This window comes from Monopterus albus, unplaced genomic scaffold (genome assembly GCF_001952655.1).
Source record: "Monopterus albus unplaced genomic scaffold, M_albus_1.0 scaffold65.1, whole genome shotgun sequence".
NCBI lineage: Eukaryota > Metazoa > Chordata > Actinopteri > Synbranchiformes > Synbranchidae > Monopterus > Monopterus albus.
This window is the reverse complement of record NW_018127945.1, coordinates 2,645,749-2,666,005: the sequence shown is the minus strand read 5'-3', so window position 1 is coordinate 2,666,005 and position 20,257 is coordinate 2,645,749. Positions and strand designations below refer to the sequence as shown.

At 39.2% G+C, this 20,257-nt stretch overlaps 1 protein-coding gene across 3 annotated transcripts in view; it reads right to left on the bottom strand.

Annotated features, from left to right (window-relative positions):
* Positions 1 to 8,672: 8,672 nt before the first annotated feature.
* ferry3 (FERRY endosomal RAB5 effector complex subunit 3) overlaps positions 8,673 to 20,257 on the bottom strand; it is a 21,062-nt gene continuing 9,477 nt past the window's right edge. Inside the window, exons 7-14 of one of the 3 annotated variants that reach the window (XM_020604326.1) lie at positions 18,872 to 18,978; positions 18,530 to 18,727; positions 17,956 to 18,084; positions 16,955 to 17,023; positions 16,566 to 16,684; positions 11,724 to 11,781; positions 11,021 to 11,088; positions 8,673 to 9,883 (exon numbers count right to left, since the gene is read on the bottom strand). In XM_020604326.1, the coding sequence (XP_020459982.1) occupies positions 9,791 to 9,883; positions 11,021 to 11,088; positions 11,724 to 11,781; positions 16,566 to 16,684; positions 16,955 to 17,023; positions 17,956 to 18,084; positions 18,530 to 18,727; positions 18,872 to 18,978 (841 nt within the window). In that variant the 3' untranslated portion in view covers positions 8,673 to 9,790. Of the gene's footprint in view, positions 9,884 to 11,020; positions 11,089 to 11,723; positions 11,782 to 16,565; positions 16,769 to 16,954; positions 17,024 to 17,955; positions 18,085 to 18,529; positions 18,728 to 18,871; positions 18,979 to 20,257 lie in introns of all 3 variants that reach the window. The other 2 variants (XM_020604325.1, XM_020604324.1) reach the window with 2 other exon arrangements.

Genomic DNA, 20,257 nt, shown 5'->3' with positions numbered 1-20,257 from the left:
TGCATGTTTTTGTGGCTGTTTTGCATTTGATTAACTTACCAACAAGAAATGTTAACAGTCACTTCACACAGCTGCTCCTCTGGTTCCAGGGCCCCTGATCCCTTGCACCCCATGCTCAGTAGGCCCATACTGAAATTCATCCATGCTTGTGTGTTAACACTGTTCACTGAAATGGTAGGTCTTATGGAACTGGGACACAGACTCAGGAGTTGGCTCACGGTTTCTCTTGTAAAGTCTCTCTGTAGCACCACTGGGGGGGCTTCCCTACCCCCCAACCACCACAGAATGAAGACAAAAGGCTGGGAAGATATTACCAGCACCAGTGCAACAGCTCGTGAAAACATGTTTTGAAACTATAACAGTACCAAATAAAGCTATCAGTGCAGGTTTTTTGTGTAGGACAGAATGTTTGCAGAGTTTATGACAACAAGTGATTTCACTGGCAACACATTAAAATAGACTGAAGAAAGTAATTACCTGCTGGAGTATTTAACTTGAAACTGTAAAACCCTGAAAGTTCAGCCAACTACATTCACAGTGTTTCTACCCTCAGTCTTACCTCTGGTCACAATTTTGGGACCGCTACGATCAGATTTCAATATCAGATCTTCTGTTTAATAAAAGATGCAGTGATAAACTGTTTAAGCTGTAACTGTATGTGGCCATGTGGGGGAAGACACAGCGACCACTGGTTGGATTTCCCAACCTTGGAGCTACTTGAAAGGGAATGATGTTTCCATTACTTGTTGGGACTTAACAGTAAGTAAAAAAAAAAACCAAAACAAAACACATGTTGCATGTCTGCTAATACATTGTTTCTGTAACATTAGATTGAATTTTTGTAAGGCTGGAGAAGTTACTATGTCTGCATTATGCCAGTTAAAATATGGGGTTTTTCAATTAGCCTCTTTGTTTAGAGTGTTACACATCTCTATAACGTTGTTTACCTATCTATGGAGAAGAAATTCAAATTAATTAATGCCGTCACGATTTGTTGTGCTGTCCATTTGTGACACAACACCGGCAACAGGAGTTGTGCGAGTTCACGAACTATCCTATCGTTTTTAGGAAGAGGCTCTCTGGTTTTATTATTCTGAAAAAATGACTATTTGGAGTTATGGGGGCTGCCAAGATAATCTAGAGGTACCCAAGATTAAACATTAAATGGCTGGAAACAAGCAAAATGAGCAGGTTTGATGAGAATGTTTTTCCTTACATCAAAATCATATAGACATTTTCTTGATCCTATTGGAAGTAATTTATTACCTTGTTTAAAATTTTAGAAATTCAATTATTAAAGTACTTAAGAGTCATTGAAGTGTTAAGTGTGAAATTTGAAGTTTTTATTGCTCTGTTCTTTTTTCATAAATACAAAACCTATCTGATGCAGATATGACTTGACATCAGTTTTTCTCCCTAAGCTTGTCCTTTTTTTGCAGCACAGTTTTGGTTTATGGTTTGGCTTTTTTTCCATGTACACTAATCATATGATGCTGTAGTCTGAGTGTAGAGCTAACTTTCTTGTGATATAAAATTTTCTTTATATTTCTCACATAAAATTGTTATATAGAATAGAAAGAAAAAATGTTTGCATGTTTATAGATGCACAAAAAAAACAAACACTAACCAAAAAAACCTAAGTGTATAGACAAAAAAAATAAAAACTGCATCTTCTTAGCATTATTCCATATAACTATAGCGCCAGTCTCTGACGATGTCCATTTATCTCACTGACACCCCTCAGTAAGGCAGTTGAATTGTGTCAAGAGTGAATAATTTAATTTACAAAAACTGATTCTAAACAAGCAAATATTGGTCTTTACAATTATGCAAATTGGCTATCATCAACTCAAACAATGCACTCTCAGTCATTAACTTAAGCTAATTTGGTTTTTGTAATTACGAAGGATAATCCTAGCAGCCCTATCAGGGCAAATGCAGGCCTGGAAATCCCAGGTAAACATGTTCTGACCCCTAAAAGACAGAGTTGAACTGAATCAAGCACAGGTGTACCTAGCCATCTTTGCATTATTTTAATAATCCCTCCAAATGGGCAAAACTTGCAAACAGGAACACACTGCATGAATAAAATTGCCTTCATGTCTTTTACATTTCCAAAGCAAATGATTTCCTATATGTTGACAGAGAGGTGTAAAACAATCTAGATAAGGTATTTTATAATGTGTAAACTTTCCCTGGTGGCCAGAGTACAGTACATTTTCTGTCTTTGTTGTTCAAGTAGCTTTTGGAAAAGATACACCAACCAGTCATCATGGTATCATACAGTAACTAGTGTCCTGTACTTAAAGGCTTCTAGCAGGTGTCACACATGGCATTCAGTCATAATCTTAGGGCACAAAACTGTGGCTGGAAGACAGAGAAGTTTGTTAGGTGCACGTAGAGGAAGAGCTGTCTCTATGTTTAGATAGGCTCCACCTATTTGAATTTTGAACATTGCTTTTGATTGGTTCTCTTGCTTGATATGGCATCACCTCTCATCTGTCAGTCAAATCAACTCACACTGCTCAAAGCAACCTGAGTCTATCATGCCTGGCCAAAACAATTCAACACCAAGATGCCAGCTAACATTCATTTTCTCTTCTTCACTGGCAGTGTGTCAAAGGAATGACACAGTTAGCGTTGAAGTGCTTTGTTCCTAATGTCTTTCCTTGTAGTTTTTATTTATTAATTTAAAAGGGAATTGTGTCAGTTCATTATTTTGACCTGCAGTACCCTTCTATGATGTTTTATGGCTTCCAGATGGTGCAGCAGCTCAGCTGTGACAGGTGAGGTCATCATTTAATACTGTTTTTCTTAAATATTTTAAACATATAAAACATATGACTCCTGTCAGCTGTCAGAATCGGCGTGTATGAACGCCAAATGGTGTTTGTGGTGTGGTGAACTCGATTATAAAACCAGACGAACTGATATAGCTGAAGGTTTTTTACTTGTAGCAACTAGACAAACAATACACAGTCCGGGATACACAATCAGGTCGATAAGACAGTCCAGGGTCAGCGCCAGTAGACAGGTATAACCAGGAGATCCAAACTCTAGAAGTCAAGGGGAATAGCTCAGAAGGTCAGTACACTGCAGGCAATCAGAAACTGGAGGGGCATAGGCAAAACATGGTCCAAGGTCAGAAACAGAGAAACAGAGAATCAGGCAAGGTATAAATGCGGGAGAGCCAGAGCTGGGGGTCTAGAACAATCTGGCAGCATCCTTGTGGGAGGACACTGCCTAAATAGAGGTGAACACAGGTGCAGGTAATAAGCAGCAGGTGAAACTAATCCTAGTAAGGAAGAAAGTAAAAAGACCTAAGCTATGGTGAAACAAAACAGGAAGTAGAATCAAAATAAAAGCCTGACAGGAAACAGCAGAACCGAATTGTGACAGTCAGCTTTCCATTTGGGCTGTGCATTTGTGGTGAAGGTATAACTTTACCACGTGAAAACAGAGATAATATTGTTGGAGATGGAAAGATTTATTTATTTAACATTCCCTATGGGTCCATATCATGCACTTAATGTACATGCTACTTATTTGACATTTTTTCACATATAGAAGTTCAAACCAATACATTTTCTTTTAGATGGAGACAAATTCTGTAAGGTTTTTGTTGTGGTTCCAAATGTTTCCTAACTATGATACCACCCATGCATTTCAAAAGTAACCTTCTGAACACTGCCTGGAATAAAGCATCATCATTTTCCTTTAAAACCTTTCATTGGTGCTACCACTCCCTCTCATGCAACTCAGCTGCCAAATATTTCATTTTAATTGTGTCACTGTCTGTAAAAATGCTGTCATATCTGAATAATATCACCACGAACATTTACATAAAAGACATCTGTGTCTGGCAAAATGACAAATGTCTGAAAAATGAGACAACATTAACGTTAACATTAAAATGACAAAGCCTGTTAGTTGCTTTAGTAGTAACTATGAATCATGTCCATCATGAACAAAAGAGGTAATCAGGAGTTGTTGCTGAAAATGGCTTATCACCGTCAAGTTATGACTGACAATGGCAGAGTGACTATTGGGAATTTCTTGATGGGCCAAACTGGGCTGGTGGCACAGTATAAAAAACAGAGACAAAGAGAGAAGTGACAGCAAGACAGATGGCTGATAACTTTTCACATGTAAAATATACAAGATGTATAATTTGATATAGTTGTATGAAAGGGCTGATATAAAAACATAGTAAATCACAGAACCAGATGTCCACTTCTAGCATTCAGTGCTATACTTGAAAAACAGCTGTCTGCTACAAATGAAGATAAGCAGTGACAGTGAACCTAAACAGAGCAGAAAACCAAAACAATGAGTTAAACTAGAATGACTGCTTTGCAATGGTATGCCTCCGCTAGCCAGTCAACCTCACAGGAATAGCACAGATGTGAGGTCATTGACCTTGACCTTTGACCACCAAAATCTAATCAGTTTATATGTGAGATGTGGACATTTGTGCCAAATTTGAAAAAAAAAAAAAACTCACTTAAGGTGTTCCTGACATATTACATTCACAAGAATGAGCCAAACACGAGGTAACAGTGACCTTGACCTTTGGCCACTAAACTCTAATCAGTTTCATCCCTGTGTCCAAGTGAATACTTGTGCCAAATTTGAAGATATTCCCTCAAGGCGGTCCTGAGATATCATGTTCACAAGAATGGGTCAAATGGAACCCAAAAACATAATGCCTCTGGCTGCAGCCATTGTCAGCACGGAGCCCGATCTCACAGCATAGTGTACAATAGCTACATTGATCCACTGTAATAACAACTGTAAAATTGCAACATGGCAACATGGCAACATTTGTTGTATTGTAGCCCATCTGCCGTCTTCATGGTCTTCTTCTTGATGTTTTACGGCAGTTGTCAAACAAGGAAATGGCACATTACTGCCACCAACCATGGAGACAGAAATTAACATGCAGTGTCTGGCGAAGGCATATGGTTTGGAACTTTATCATTTTAAAAACACTAGAAGTTGGTGGCATGGTACCAACTGGCATGGTACCAAAGATACCAGTTTGTGCCAGATGGGTGTGGCTTCTGTTCCATTTAAATCCAGCACATGAAATGGTGCATGTTGCTTGTGCCTACCTGAAGCTACCGGATAAACTGTGACACATCAACAAAATATCATGTGGAATCTAACTGAACGGTGAAGAGCAGCATCTTTTCGGTCAGAAAATGTGAGCACCATATCCTAGCCCACAACATTTGATTATGAATCAGAACCTCTGCAGATAGGAAATCTGAATCTTGCTGAACTTGACAGTTCATTCTTTGACCTAGATTGTGTAAAATCATGGTTGAATAACATGAAAAACTGATAAAATCACACCTGATATTAATATGGTGCCCTGGTATTTGGGGTAGTATCTCCATCAGTGATGTAGACTGTTCTCTTTGTGTTCAAAAGGAGAGACATCATGTTCCCTTAATATGAAAGTACAGCCTATTTTAACATTATCAGATGATGAAGATCAATCTCCTATCGGTACCTTCTGCTGCCTGCTCCATTCAGGAGAGTTTCCACACCCTTGCTGCTATGTAACAAGCAACATTCTAACATAGCCAAATGGAACACAGCCAAACAAACAGAGACTGACACACCCCAACGCCCAATTTCTTTTGGAATATGACTAAAACTAAGAAATATATTTTACCTTTAAAAAACATGATTTCAGCTCTCTAGATGCACATTTATCAAAGCTGCATTCAAATGCTTATGCCTCATAAAACATAACAAAATTACATCATATATAGCTACTAAATATTGAAAAGTGTGGTAAGATGTGGCCAGCAGATGATCCGACTTTAAATTAAGTCTTTGCTTTCCTTTCTGCTCACTGTAGTTAGACATGAGTACAAAAACATAAAAATCAGCAGGAGAAATTTTGCTGGGCAGCACCTCCCAAACATGTATTGATAGGTCAACACAAGATTGCCTGCAGAACCCTCCCTTAGAACAACCCATCACTGTCTGTCCTTCCTGAATTCAGATTTATAGGTTCAAAACTACCCACAGCTTTACTAATATAACCCATATTAACATTTCCCCCCATGGTGTCATCCTCCCAGAACGAGGGTTTGATTGGGTTTAATCATTTGCTGTAAGAGGAGTGCTCACAGGCTTCCATGTTCAAATGTGTTAGCAGATGACAGACAGTGGGTGTAAATGGAAATAGCAATGTGGAGACTAAAGTTAATGGGAGCCACATTGATCTGACATGACAAAAACAACGTAGCAGGACAAAGATACACATAATCAGTAGGTCAGATCCAAACTGAAACCTTCAGTGTACAGTGGGAGATGTGTCTTTTCCACACTGATGGAATTTTGAAGTGTTGACAACAAAACTCCATATCCCTCTCTGTTTCTTTCAGCCAAGCTGAGATCTCTGATCCCAAAAATATTTTAGATAATCATGCAGTAAACTGCTTCAAAATACATGACCTCATGTTATAGCAGGTGTTTTGATGACAAAGGTAGAGTTTCCCTGATCATGTTTCTACCTGCAGTCATTGTTTTCACATTCCAGCAACAGAGTTCTCGTTAAACTTTCCCACCCTTCCTTAAACTTACAGTGGTGTGAAAACGTGTTTGCCCCCTTACTGATTTCTTATCTTTTTGCATGTTTGTCATACTGTAATGTTTCAGATCATCAAACAAATTTAAATATTAGTCAACGATAACACAAGTAAACACATCATGCAGTTTTTAAATGAAGGTTTTTATTATTAAGGGAAAACAAAATCCAAAACTACAAAGCCCTGTGTGAATAAGTGTTTGCCCCCTAAACCTAATAACTGGTTGGGCCACCCTTAGCAGCAACAACTGCAATCAAGCGTTTTCGATAACTTGCCATGAGTCTTTTACAGCGCTGTGGAGGAATTTTGGCCCACTCATCTTTGCAGAATTGTTGTAAGTCAGCCACATTGGAGGGTTTTCGGGCATGAACTGCCTTTTTAAGGTCATGCCACAGCATCTCAATTGGATTCAGGTCAGGACTTTGACTAGGCCACTCCAAAGTCTTCATTTTGTTTTTCTTCAGCCATTCAGAAGTGGACTTGCTGGTGTGCTTTGGATCATTGTCCTGCTGCAGAACCCAAGTTCGCTTCAGCTTGAGGTCACAAACGGATGGCCGGACATTCTCCTTCAGGATATTTTGGTACACAGCAGAATTCATGGTTCCATTTATCACAGCAAGTCTTCCAGGGCCTGAAGCAGCAAAACAGCCCCAGACCATCACACTACCACCACCATATTTTACTGTTGGTATGATGTTCTTTTTCTGAAATGCGGTGTTACTTTTACGCCACACATAATGGGACACACACCTTCCAAAAAGTTCAACTTTTGTCTCGTCTGTCCACAGAGTATTATCCCAAAAGTCTTGGGGATCATCAAGATGTTTTCTGGCAAAACTGAGACGAGCCTTTATGTTCTTTTTGCTCAGCAGTGGTTTTCGTCTTGGAACTCTGCCATGCAAACCATTTTTGCCCAGTCTCTTTCTTATGGTGGAGTCATGAACACTCACCTTAACTGAGGCAAGTGAGGCCTGCAGTTCTTTGGATGTTGTTGTGGGGTCTTTTGTGACCTCTTGGATGAGTTGTCGCTGCGCTCTTGGGGTAATTTTGGTCGGCCGGCCACTCCTGGGAAGGTTCTCCACTGTTCCATGTTTTCGCCATTTGTGGATAATGGCTCTCACTGTGGTTCGCTGCAGTCCCAAAGCTTTAGAAATGGCTTTATAACCTTTTCCGGACTGATAGAGCTCCATTATTCTCTTTCTCATTTGTTTTTGAATTTCTTTGGATCTCGGCATGCTGTCTAGCTTTTGAGGATCTTTTGGTCTACTTCACTTTGTCAGGCAGGTCCTATTTAAGTGATTTCTTGATTGCGAACAGGTGTGGCAGTAATCAGGCCTGGGTGTGGCTATAGAAATTGAACTCAGGTGCGATAAACCAGTGTTTTGACAGGGGGGCAAACACTTGTTCACCCAGGGCTATATAGTTTTGGATTTTGTTTTCCCTTAATAATAAAAACCTTCATTTAAAAACTGCATGATGTGTTTACTTGTGTTATCTTTGACTAATATATAAATTTGTTTGACGATCTGAAACATTACAGTGTGACAAACATGCAAAAAGATAAGAAATCAGTAAGGGGGCAAACACTTTTTCACACCACTGTATTTATGTTTATCTGCAGTTGCACCTAACCCGACCAGTGAAGTGGAGTGAGTCCCAATGTCCGCAGCCCGGTCTTCTTCTCATCATCTCCATCATTGACTGTGTACACTCCTATGCTCGACACCCGGTTCCATTGTTCCTCTGTTCATTTCTTGTCACTTGTACAGTTTGGAGGTGCAAGATACCTGAGCGTGTAATGTTAATTTTACCTGTGATCCTTTGAATAAATCAGCACTGTTTTGAAGTTACTTGGACTGCCTCGTCTCTCAGAGTTAGCAATGGTAACAAGAACTGGACCCTACAGTAGTATGTGGTGAACTTGATGTGTACCATTTATTGCCAAAAATGTGGATCTCAATTCACTAAACGGTGTGTGTGTGTGTGTGTGGCATACTAACCTTGTGTTTTATAGTGAGTCATTTAATCTGCTTGGGGCTGATAAACTCAAGATAAAAAGCTGACAAGTTCACAACAGCGAGAAATTAAGTATGCCACCTTTGTTATACCTATGATTTTTGATCTTTAATTTCTATTCAAGCTGAACCCATAAAGCATAAATGTAGTACATGCACATTACTTGAGGATTTATTAAGAAACATGACTTCAGTGCGTGAGTAGATCTTTGTTTTGTGTCCAGGTGCTGGTGTCCTTTTTGCATTTTTAAAAATACTTTAGCATCATTCTCGTTTCATTGCATATCATAGTCTACTAATTATCATGGCATGGAGCCACTGCTCTACTTTATCTGTACTAAAACACCTGCACAAAGTTCATTTCAGCAGCAATGCCATTCCTCTTTAGGCCTAGAAGAGCCAAGTACATGTCAATTCTCTCTGGAAGATCCAAACCTCAAATATGAAGCTAACTGCTCATAGAATTAAACTGTTAAATCTCTATGTGGTCCTCCATCACAACTAATTCATGAACACTGACAGATGAAGTGTGATGTCCCTCGCACATAAATACTAAAGATTAGATCTATGATATTGTTTTTTTTCATAGCCAACATTATAGTCACGATTATATCAACCTGTATGATACTGTGAGGGAATAACATATTACATCATATACAGGTCAAACAGTTCTGTCTTCATATTCATGTCATCTGCCTGGTTGATGACATTTTCACTGCATACAAGCTAATGGAAACAACCTCACCAATGCTTTACCAGCTGCTGTTATGTGATAAATTGAACATGTGGAAAGTTACAAATTGCACCTTTAAAGAAAAATGCAAATACTTGGAGCACTGGTGTTATGATGCTATAAAACTGTCACCACCAAACCCTGACTCCAGTGCTCTTTCAGTGAGAAGAATTTACAGCACATAAAGCTTTAGAAAAAAATAAGGCTCATTAACTGTGTAAAAATGTCCCTAGTTATTCCTTTTGCACCTCTATTGTTAAGTGCTATAATGCCATTATAACATCACAACATAATGTTAAAAATATCCACCTCAGTTCATCTTCAGATCCCAAAAAACAAGAGAGAGCTATACTGTAACTCATCAATGCTGCTAAAATAAAGTGTCTCTGTTAGTCTGAATGCCATGTGGATGTAATGTGCTGCATCTCCATCCATCAGTGCTTTGAGGTGAGCGTTAGGGTGGAGGAGACACGGAAGATCTGAGGCAACATGTTGCTCAACTGGTAGAACATCTCTTCTGAGATACTCTGTCAAAACAAGCAAACAAACAGAGAGCCAGGATTAGCAAGCAAGAGGGGAGTGAGATTGCTGCAGCACCAGCAGTAAAGAAAACCTTGTGCATACATTTTCACTCCACACGACGATGGATTTAAAATGTTGTTTTTTTAGATTGGTGCTGCATTTAAACTATTATACCATGTGCCCATAAAAACAAAAAAACATCTGGACTGACTGTAGAGCCAAGTGTTAACAGCCCCCAAGGCACCCTTTAGTTCAACATCACAGGGTCTTTTTCTCCCAAGGGTTCGCTAGTCAAGATACTGAATAGATGTGAGCTCCGGCAGCTGTGACCTTAATGGGGAAACATACCGTGCCCCTCTAAGCATTGCCACCCGTCAAATAAGAATGTTAAGTATTAATCTTTAAAGTACAAACAAAGTCACACACATCATTCAAACACAAGCCTGCAGCGTATATTTAGCCATGTCCCTTTGAGGTGTAGAAAACAATGCTGTTTCAGTAGGTGTTGTTCTGAATGGTGTCTGAGCATGTAGCTGACAGGAAGCCCACAGTCAGAGTCCTTTGGTGCTGTGGGTTTTATCATCTTAACTTGTCAACATGAGATCATGCTATAGGCTCTGCTGCCTTCCTAGCAAACCACAAAAGCTGTAGGTATACAACATCTAGCTAAGCCCAAAATAAAATAACAGTCAGGCTTCATCCAGCATTGAGGCCACAGTTACTCGAATATATGACAGAAAACACTGCTTCAAAGCTGAACCTGAATATCTTTTACTTGTAATGCGACATCAATTTGATGTAAATTCAAGATGCAAACTCAGTGTTGGGGAGCTACACTTTAATCGGACTGCTTATCACACAGTTACTATACATGGACAAGTCTCTGAGCTTTCTTCTACACAGCAGTGTAAGCACTGCTCAAAAGAACCTAAAGCTCTATAATCTATCAGATTCTATTCAAGCGGTCTCCATTCTCTGCCTGCATTAATGCAAGGCTGGGTGTGTCTTTTGTAAAGTACATGCAAGTCCCTGGGTATACATTTCTGTTGAATTTACATAAAGCTTTGCTGTCAGGCAATTGCTTAAAGGATGACTGTGTTCACATCAGATATAAGTTGTGACAGCACACATACTGCTCTCACCTTTGGCACTAGAAACTGGACCGTGCGTGATATACCTCCATCCCATGAGGCCATCTCCATCATGAAGCCTGGCAGTGAAACAGATTGACAGCAGCTGATATTTAATTTTCCACTGTAGAATTTCAATCTAGCAATTATTTTGCTATGAAGATTTCAGATAAAATTATTTTGTGCACCCATTTCCCTCAACCTGTCTTCTCTCTAATTTGGTTTGTGGTTTTGAATGTTCTCAGAATGAGAAAAGCTTAGACAACTGCGCATAAATGGTAAATGCTTTCAGTACATGTAGGCCAAGAGAAAAAGGGCACAATAAAAGAACACTACATTTTTTGACCTGCATTGCATTATGGTATATTTGCAATGCTGTCAGTGGACACAACTGACCTGTCGGATTTCAGCTCACAAAAGAAGCCTCTACTCTTTGATTCTGAGCAAACGAAAACAAGAGCTAATGTGTCCAATACATGTTTTAGACAGCCTGACATTGTGAGTTTGACTGATCTCTGCTATGAAATGTCATGTGAAAATATTACACCTAATAACAAGTGTTGTTAATATTTGGGGAGTTATCTCTGATAGAAGACACCACCAACAACAAAATGGCCACAATACCAGGTGCAATGCAGATCGCTGTGTTACCAGTTTTAATGTGTGTTGGGGTGGCATAGTCATCTACAAATAAGTCTTTACACTTTCATATTACCTTTGACACATTTGAATACCAGCTCGGCTCTCTTAAGACACCAGGGTATGGTCATTTCCTGCAGACAGATGAGAAGAGAAATGAGGTGTTTTGTTTGTTGTGTTTAAAACTGGCAAGAAAATGAAACTTCAAGATAAAACGTGGGTAAATTATAAACAACTTCAAATAGTCCAGGAAATGCAGTAGTGTTATAATCATTATTTCAGGTACTTTTCATTTCTATTTATGTGCCTCTTTATTTACGTTAGGGGTTTTTGTCTGCTCACAGGTAAACCAATTTAGTTCTTAAACATGTTTTTTCATTTTTCATCTTTTTAAATTAGTTTGTATGGGTTAAAACCTTTCCTGTGTTGTATAGAATTATATCACATAAATCTCATGTTTTTGATTTTCCAGTTCATTACCACCCCGTTGATCTGTTTTCTATGCTCTAATTTGTTAAAACCACAGTGTTCAGAATAAAAAAGGGCAGATCAATTTGTGTAGGCGTCATTGTAACTACGAGTGAACTGTGATTAAATACACATTACTTAAACTTGCAGTATATGCTTACACACTAGTTTTGTATTAGTACTGCAACACCTTGAGCCAAACTGCATGGATTTGTGCAACAGGTCTTTGAGAATGAGTGAGGCTGGTATTAGTGTGGAGTTAAGTTAGCTCTTGCTGTTCACAGGAGCACTAAAGGCATAGTCAAAGCAATGAGGCAAGAAAAGGTAATTTCGTATAACCACAAAAATGAACATATCAAATGTCAAACTGCATAAGAGCTATTGTCTGCGAACCAGAGCTCTAAATTGATTGACAAAGTTTTCAATTTCCTCTCCACAAACTTTTAAACATGTATTATAATAATATCACTGTATAATAATATCACTGAGCAAATTCTTCTGTGGTCCCTTTTCTCAAATGCTCTCAAAGGAAAAACATCTAAAATTAAGAGTACAAGACACAGCCCTGCTTTATTTTGACTGCAGTCTGTAGTTCATGTAGTCAAGCTATGTCAGTTGTTTTAATGCCAGAACACAAGAACAGGCATCTACAGACAAACATCTTGACTAAATGGGAAACAAGACCAAGAAGATGATGACAGAGGGGAAGTTGATGTGAAACCAATTAATGATCCTCTGGTTCCCAAGACTTCAAAAGTTAAAAAATTGTAGTTATGTAAACTAAGACATGGGAAGGAAACGTTACGCTAGGCATGTTGTGGCATGAGTGCACTCCAGACAGAATGACACTTTATTATAGACTCAAGGTCCAAGTTCAGAATAAATAGACAATAAAAGAACAGTTAAAAGAACAGAGGTTTGTTGAGAATTACTTTCCATCTGATGGGATTCTGAGTTCACTATGTTTTAAGCTGTACTCTTTTTAACAACTAAGAAGGAACTGCTATTCGGGTTCAAATAAAATCCCAATGACATTCATTTTCAGAAGACCAAATAAAATAGATGTAATTTCTAGATGTAAAGAAAAATCCACCTTATTTTGACCTGTTATTGGCCAACACTTCATTCAGGCTCAGTTCATCAGCCACCGAAGACTTTCTCTGTTACTCTCCACTGCTGTATGAGCACAGAGCGCTGCTGTATACACTATGAGGTAGTAAGGAAAGAGAAAAGTTCATGACTCTTTGCTTTGCCTTTCTGGGCTTAAGCTTGGGAAATGTTAAATTGTAGGCTGACAGCCAGTGTCTGACAAGCCAGACCAGCAGGTTTTCTTTACACACATTTACACAAACAGTCGGAAACTACTTAACCCTCCTGTTATGTTGCGGGTCAAATTGACCCACGAACATAACTGCTGAGCAGGCATCACCTGAGAAATGAACATAACAGGAGGGTTCCCTCCTGTTATGTTCATTTCTTCATATCAAATATTTGTCTCATTTAAAGCAGTTATGTTTGTGGGTCAATTTGACCCACAACATAACAGAAGGGTTAACACAGAAGTACAAAAATGTCCTAGTAGGATTACAGATTAAAGTTCAAGAGCTGAATCTGCCTTATTAAAATGCTCTTGAGCAACACTGGAGTGATGCTGTGTAGCTGGGTCTGACCACTGAGTCCCCAAGAGACCACAGAACTGTAAAACAAGGAGAAACAGTCCACCCAAAATGAAATTTCACTCATTTATTTTTTAAACATTTTCACCTTTATAAGACAGATGATAGTATACATACCGACAGGAAACATGAGCAACGACGGAGGAGTACGACATGCAATAAATGTCCCAATATATGCACCTGAAACACTAAATCAGTGGTCCCAAGCCTTTTTTGTCCGATACACACCCCTGATAAATGAATGTAGCCATTTGACCAACACCACCTGTCATGTTACAAAAGTGTTTCAAGTTGATTAGGAACATACACAGTTGGAACATACACCGTAGCCAAATATATTTAAACTCAGTTTTACACAATTCCTGACATTTAATCCTATAAACATTCCCCGTGTTAGGTCAGTTAGAATCACTTCTTTGTTTAAGAATGTGAAATGTCAATAATAGTAGCAAAAAAGATTTATTCCTTTTTTCTTTGATTTCTTTCATCACATTCCCAGTGGGTCAGACGTTCAGATACCCTCGGTTAGTATTTGGTGGCATTGCCTTTAAATTGTTTAACTTGGGTCAAATGTTTCAGGATGCCTTCCACAAGCTTCTTACAATAAGTTGCTGGAATTTTAGTCCATTCCTCCTGACAGAACTGGTGGAACTGAGTCAGGTTTGCAGGCCTCCTTGCTCTCAGCACACTTTTTCAGTTCTCCCTACAAATTTCCGGTTGGATTGAGGTCAGGGCTTTGTGATGACCACTCCAGTACCTTGACTTTATTGTCCTTAAGCCATTTTGCCATAACTCTGGAAGTCTGCTTGGGGTCACTGTCCATTTGGAAGACCCATTTGTGATCAAGCTTTAACTTCCTGGCTGATGTCCTGAGATGTTGCTTCAATATATCCACATCATCTTCCTTCCTCGTGATGCCATCTATTTTGTGAAATGCCCCAGTACCTCCTGCAACAAAGCATCCCCACAACATGATTCTGCCACTCCCGTGCTTCATGGTTAGGATGGCTGGCAAGCCTCCCCCTTTTTCCTCCAGATATAATGATGCTTATTATGGCCAAACAGTTCAATTTTTTTTCATCAAACCAGAGAACATTTCTCCAAAAAAGTCAGATCTTTGTCCCCATGTGCAAAACTGTAGTCTGCTCTTTTTATGGTGGTCTTGGACTAGTGGCTTCTTCCTTGCTGAGCAGCCTTTCAGGTTATGTCAATACAGGACTCGTTTTACTGTTGATATTTTGGTACCCGTTTCAGTGCCTTCACAAGGTCCTTTGCTGTTGTTCTGGGATTGATTTGTACTTTTCAGACCAACGTACATTCCATCTCTAGGAGACAGAATGCATTTCTTTTCTGAGCGGTATGATGGCTGCGTTGTTCCATAGTGTTTATGTTTGCATAGTATTGTTTGTACAGATGAACGTGGTGCCTTCAGGCGTTTGGAAATTGCGCCCAAGGATGAACCAGACTTGTGAAGGTCCACAATTTTTTTCTGTAGTCTTGGCTGATTTTCCCATGATGTCAAACAAAGAGGTACTGAGTTTGAAGGCCTTAAAATACATCCACAGCTGCACCTCCTATTGACTCAAATGATGTCCATTAGCCTATCAGAAGCTTCTAAAGCCATGACATCATTTTGTTGAATTTTCCAAGATGTTTAAAGGCACAGTCAACTGTGTATGTAAATTTCTGAACCACTGGAATTGTGATATATATATAAGTTATGAGAGAAATAATCTATCTGTAAACAACTGTTGGAAAAATTACATGTGACGCATAAAGTACATGTCCTAACCGACTTGCCAAAATGAGAATTTGTTAACATGGCATCTCTGGAGTGATTAAAAAAAAATCAGTTTTAATGACTTCAACCTAAGTATATATAAACTTCTGACTTCAACTGTATAATGGTGAATATTACAATATTTTTTTGGATACCACTGAACACTAAGTGTTTAGGTTGATTACATTTGCACCACTTGAGTGGCTTCAGTTGAAAGCTTTATCTGTTTTTATCCATTACTTTCAGCAAGCTATTTCATCTAACTATCAGTGTCCATAGCTATCTGTTCCTAACTTTATACGGCTTTCACCTTTTCAACCATTATGAAGTCCCTTAGCCGAGTAGTTCAACCATTTTTTAAAATCTTTTAGCTGTTAGCACTGCTTATACCTGTACATTTTTTAAGCTAAATGTTTAGAATTTAGAATTTTCTGCTTGCTTGCTAACCATATTTCACTCTGAATCACAATACATAGCATTTTATTAAACTCCAAAATGATCTTTTCACATAAACTGGCATCAGCAGGGAAAAAACATGTACTAAAATAATAATTCCACAGAAACTCATAGGACCATCAATTACAGAACTACAGTATTTGCTTCCAGAGCCAAATAACTTCTCTGTCCATCTCAAACATTTACCTTTTGTGATGGTGATTTCTGTAAGTTCTGTGTTTTCCCTTTGACAATGCACCATTTGAAGAAATCTTTTCTCACAGTATTTGGAGCTGTACAAAATGGGCTTGTTAACATGTGTAGTTTGGGAGAAGGCTAAGCTACAACTGTTGTGGCTAACTCACTACAAGTTTGTTGATCCTACAAATTTTGACAGTTTGGACACACTCATGAGATAAGAATATAATTACATCTTCAATTTAGGCTTAATTATATTATTATCAGATTACTCCACTATTATAATCCTAATGAAGCGTGTGTATGTGTGGACTGTGGATTCTGTCAGTTAACCATTCGCAGCACTGTCAGTTATTCTTACCTCTGACATGTCATGGACCAGCAGCAGAGGAACTGTGACAGTGGTGATGTCATGTGTGCAGCAGACTTTCAGGATGTTTCTCAAGCCCATGATGGCTGGATCCCGTGCCGTGATGTTCCCTGAACGGACATTGTCATCGACACAAAGGTGGAAGACAATATGAACCTCTGACAGGTTGGAGTGCCGTGAGATATAGAACTCACCTTGAGGAAAAGAAGAAGCAGGTAAATTTAAAACGTGTGTAAAGAGCAGAAAAAGACACAACTAGTGCAGTCTAAATGACACTACAAAATGATGTACCTTCTTTACCTAATCCAGTTTCTAGTGCCAAAGGTGAGAGCATTTGTTAATTTTTTGGCTCTGTGAGGAAAAACATTGATAAACATTACCTGGTAAGATGTTAGAAGTATTTCGTTCAACATTTTTGCTCTTGTCATCACCTCCATTCTTAGGAATCTCTGTAAAGAAATAACATTTTAAAAAACCCACCACAATCAGTATGCAAGTGATGAAGATAGCTCATTAGGATGCTTACTGGCATCAGCTGCTGCACTCTAGCAAGATTATGTCTATACAGAGCTCAACCCTTACTGTGGTAAGTATATGAACATAGTTTGTCAACATATTAGCAGTAATGTAAAGTGTCTTCTGTTTCCTGTTTAATTCCCCTCTCAAATTGCTGACAATCTCCAGCTCTGTAAAAAGCCTTACAATACTGTTACAGTCATGTGTATAGTCCAGTTCATTGTTTTGAGTAGCTTGAACTGTAACTTCTTGTATGTGGTATCAAAATAAGAGATAAACTAGAATTACTACTTTGTAGTTGTATGCCTCCACCAACCAGGCAGTAATGGGACGTGTGGTCACAGTGACTTTGACCTTTGACCACCAAAATCTAATCAGTTCATTCCTGAGTCCAAGTGGACAATTGTACCACAATTGAAGAAATTTTCTCAAGGCATTCCTTTTTTTTGAGACAGACAGATGCACAGACAGACAAACAACCCAAAACAATAATGCCTCCAGACACAGCTATCACCGGCACAGAGGCATTAAAAATGCTTTTTCTTGTCTGACATGTCGTGGAGCAGCAGCTGAGGTAAATTAGAGATCAACCTCAAAGTGCATATATACTGAGAGGGGAAAAAACATTTTAAGATGGTACTTGTATAATTTAGATTTGTTTAAGTATGATACAATTAAACAAGGCCTTGAGTAAAAATATCATTTAAGCATTTTATAATATATAGTTGCTCCCTAGGACAATCCTTTTGTCCATGTGGCTAGCTACAGTTGTACTTCCTGGTGAAATTGATCCTCTTTCTCCACCGGATCCCCTGGCTACATTATAGCTGTGGAGACAATGAGAAAGTGCAGCTAGAAGTCTAACCAGGTTGTTCTTTCTGCTTGCTGCTCCGCTGGGCTCTGGCATAGAGCACAACCTGCTGTACCTCCTCCAGCTGCTCCTCCAGACAGGGAAAGTGGAAGTCTGTGCACTCCTTTGCCACAGTCGCAAAGTCTGGTGTCAACACAGAGATGAAATGATGCATGAAAAGTTCCTCACTTACATAATTAAATCACTACCCCCACTGGTTAAAATCTAGCCAGAGCTCATCTCCACACTCTTGATTTAAAAAAAAAATCACATCATACTCAAGGTGAATTGAGTGACTTGTCTTTAAACATTTAAAGAGGTGTGAAAGAACAGTGTTGTTCTCCCAGTAAAGGTGAGAGACAATCAAAGTGAATCATGCGTAGGACTAAAATAAAAATGTTACAATTTGCTGGTGTGAAAATATAACAAAGCACTGCACAAACTATTGTAGAGAATATAAACATGCTGGTCACCCAGCACACAGAGAACAACACCTCAGCTTCGAAAGTGAAAGATGAAGACAAGACATCAAAAAGGGCCACCAAATGACATAATGAGATACATTACATAATTCATCATGTCTGCTGACCTCTCTTGATGCCGCTGTAGGAGTTGACTCTATTGTCAACCAACAGCACCAGACCACAGAGTGAGGAAGAATAGAGTGAAAGGGCCGCCTGGATCCGCTGCAGCTTTGCTCCACTGCTGCCGTGTCGTCGGTGTTTACAGAAATCCAGCACGTCTGCACGAACCAGTCGCAGGTTGTGCATCGTCTTCAGTTGTGCTCCTGTTAAAAATAAACAAATACATAAAGAAACCAACAGATGTTAACTGACAAATCCATTATAGATCACAGATATTCAATATTAAAGAAATATTTACAATTATATAAAAAAATATGGTTGATGTGTATGGAAGAACAGCTTGTTACCTAGGTGTATTGTGAAGCTCTCTTCCAGCTGAGGCTGCTCCTCAAACATCCTGGCCCCAGAATGTGCCAGCTCTGACAACTGGCTGGGCTGCACCTTGATCTCCTCACTGGAAATCAATCAGGAAATGTATAATCAATTCATAGAAACAACCATAAAACACAAAATATACACTACATATTTTGCAGATGCAGACAATATATCATAATATTTTATAAATGGTTGCTAAACTGCCCAGAAAATGACAATACTGGACATACGGTATAAGGTGGGTGGCACAGCAGAGCAGTGGTTAGTGCCGCTTCACAGCAAGAAGGTTCCGGGTTTAGGAGTGAGTGTGGGTGTGTGTTGTTGTTTGTCTACATGTCAGCCCTGTGACAGACAGGTGACCTGTCCAGGGTGTACCCCGCCTCTCACCCATTGTCAGCTGGGATTGGCCCCAGCTCCTATTCAGGGATAAGCGGTATAGATAATGGATGGATAGATGGACATATAAGGCACTTTTCACAATTTTAAAGACAATCCCACCCAGCAGCAGTTTCTGTGCTTATGTCTTGGTCAATGAATACAGTAAAAAAGGAAACAATGCTGTGCACAAGCATGTATCAGCACTTTGTTATAAAATACACAGTGTGTCAAAGGAATCACAAATCCCCCTGATTTCTGTGCAGCTTTTTTTTTACGGGCTGCTGCTTTAACTGAAACTGCATATTTATCAGGTGTACAGAGTGCCAGAGTTCCACATACACACAACAAGATATTGGTATTCATCATTAAGGCAAAAAGATGCAGATCAACACATTATCAGAGAAGCTCTTAGCATAAAGGTCCTGGTTGCTTCTGTTTTGTTTTTGTTTTTTTGTTGTTTGATGAAATATCCAATATACAGTGCTGTGAAAAAGTATTTGCCCCCTTCCTGATTTCCTATTTTTTGCACATTTGTCACACTTAAATGTTTCAGATCATCAAACAAATTTAAATATTTATAAAGCTACGGTATATAAAGGTAGACTTAAATCTCAATGCATAAGCAATCCCCAGCCTCTGCGCCAAAGACATCTTCTTCTTCTTCTTCTTTTGGCTGTTCCCGTTAGGGGTCGCCACAGCGAATCATCTGTTTCCACCTAACTCTATCCTCAGCGTCCTCTACTCTCACCCCAGTTAACTTCATGTCCTCTTTTAGCACATCCATATATCTCCTCTTTGGCCTTCCTCTTGACCTCTTGCCTGGCAGCTCCATCTCCAACATCCTTCTACCAATATAACCACTATCCCTCCTCTGCACATGTCCAAACCATCTCAATCTGGCCTCTCTGACCTTGTCCCCAAAACAGCCGACCTGAGCTGTCCCTCTGATGTGCTCATTCCTAATCCTGTCCATCCTGGTC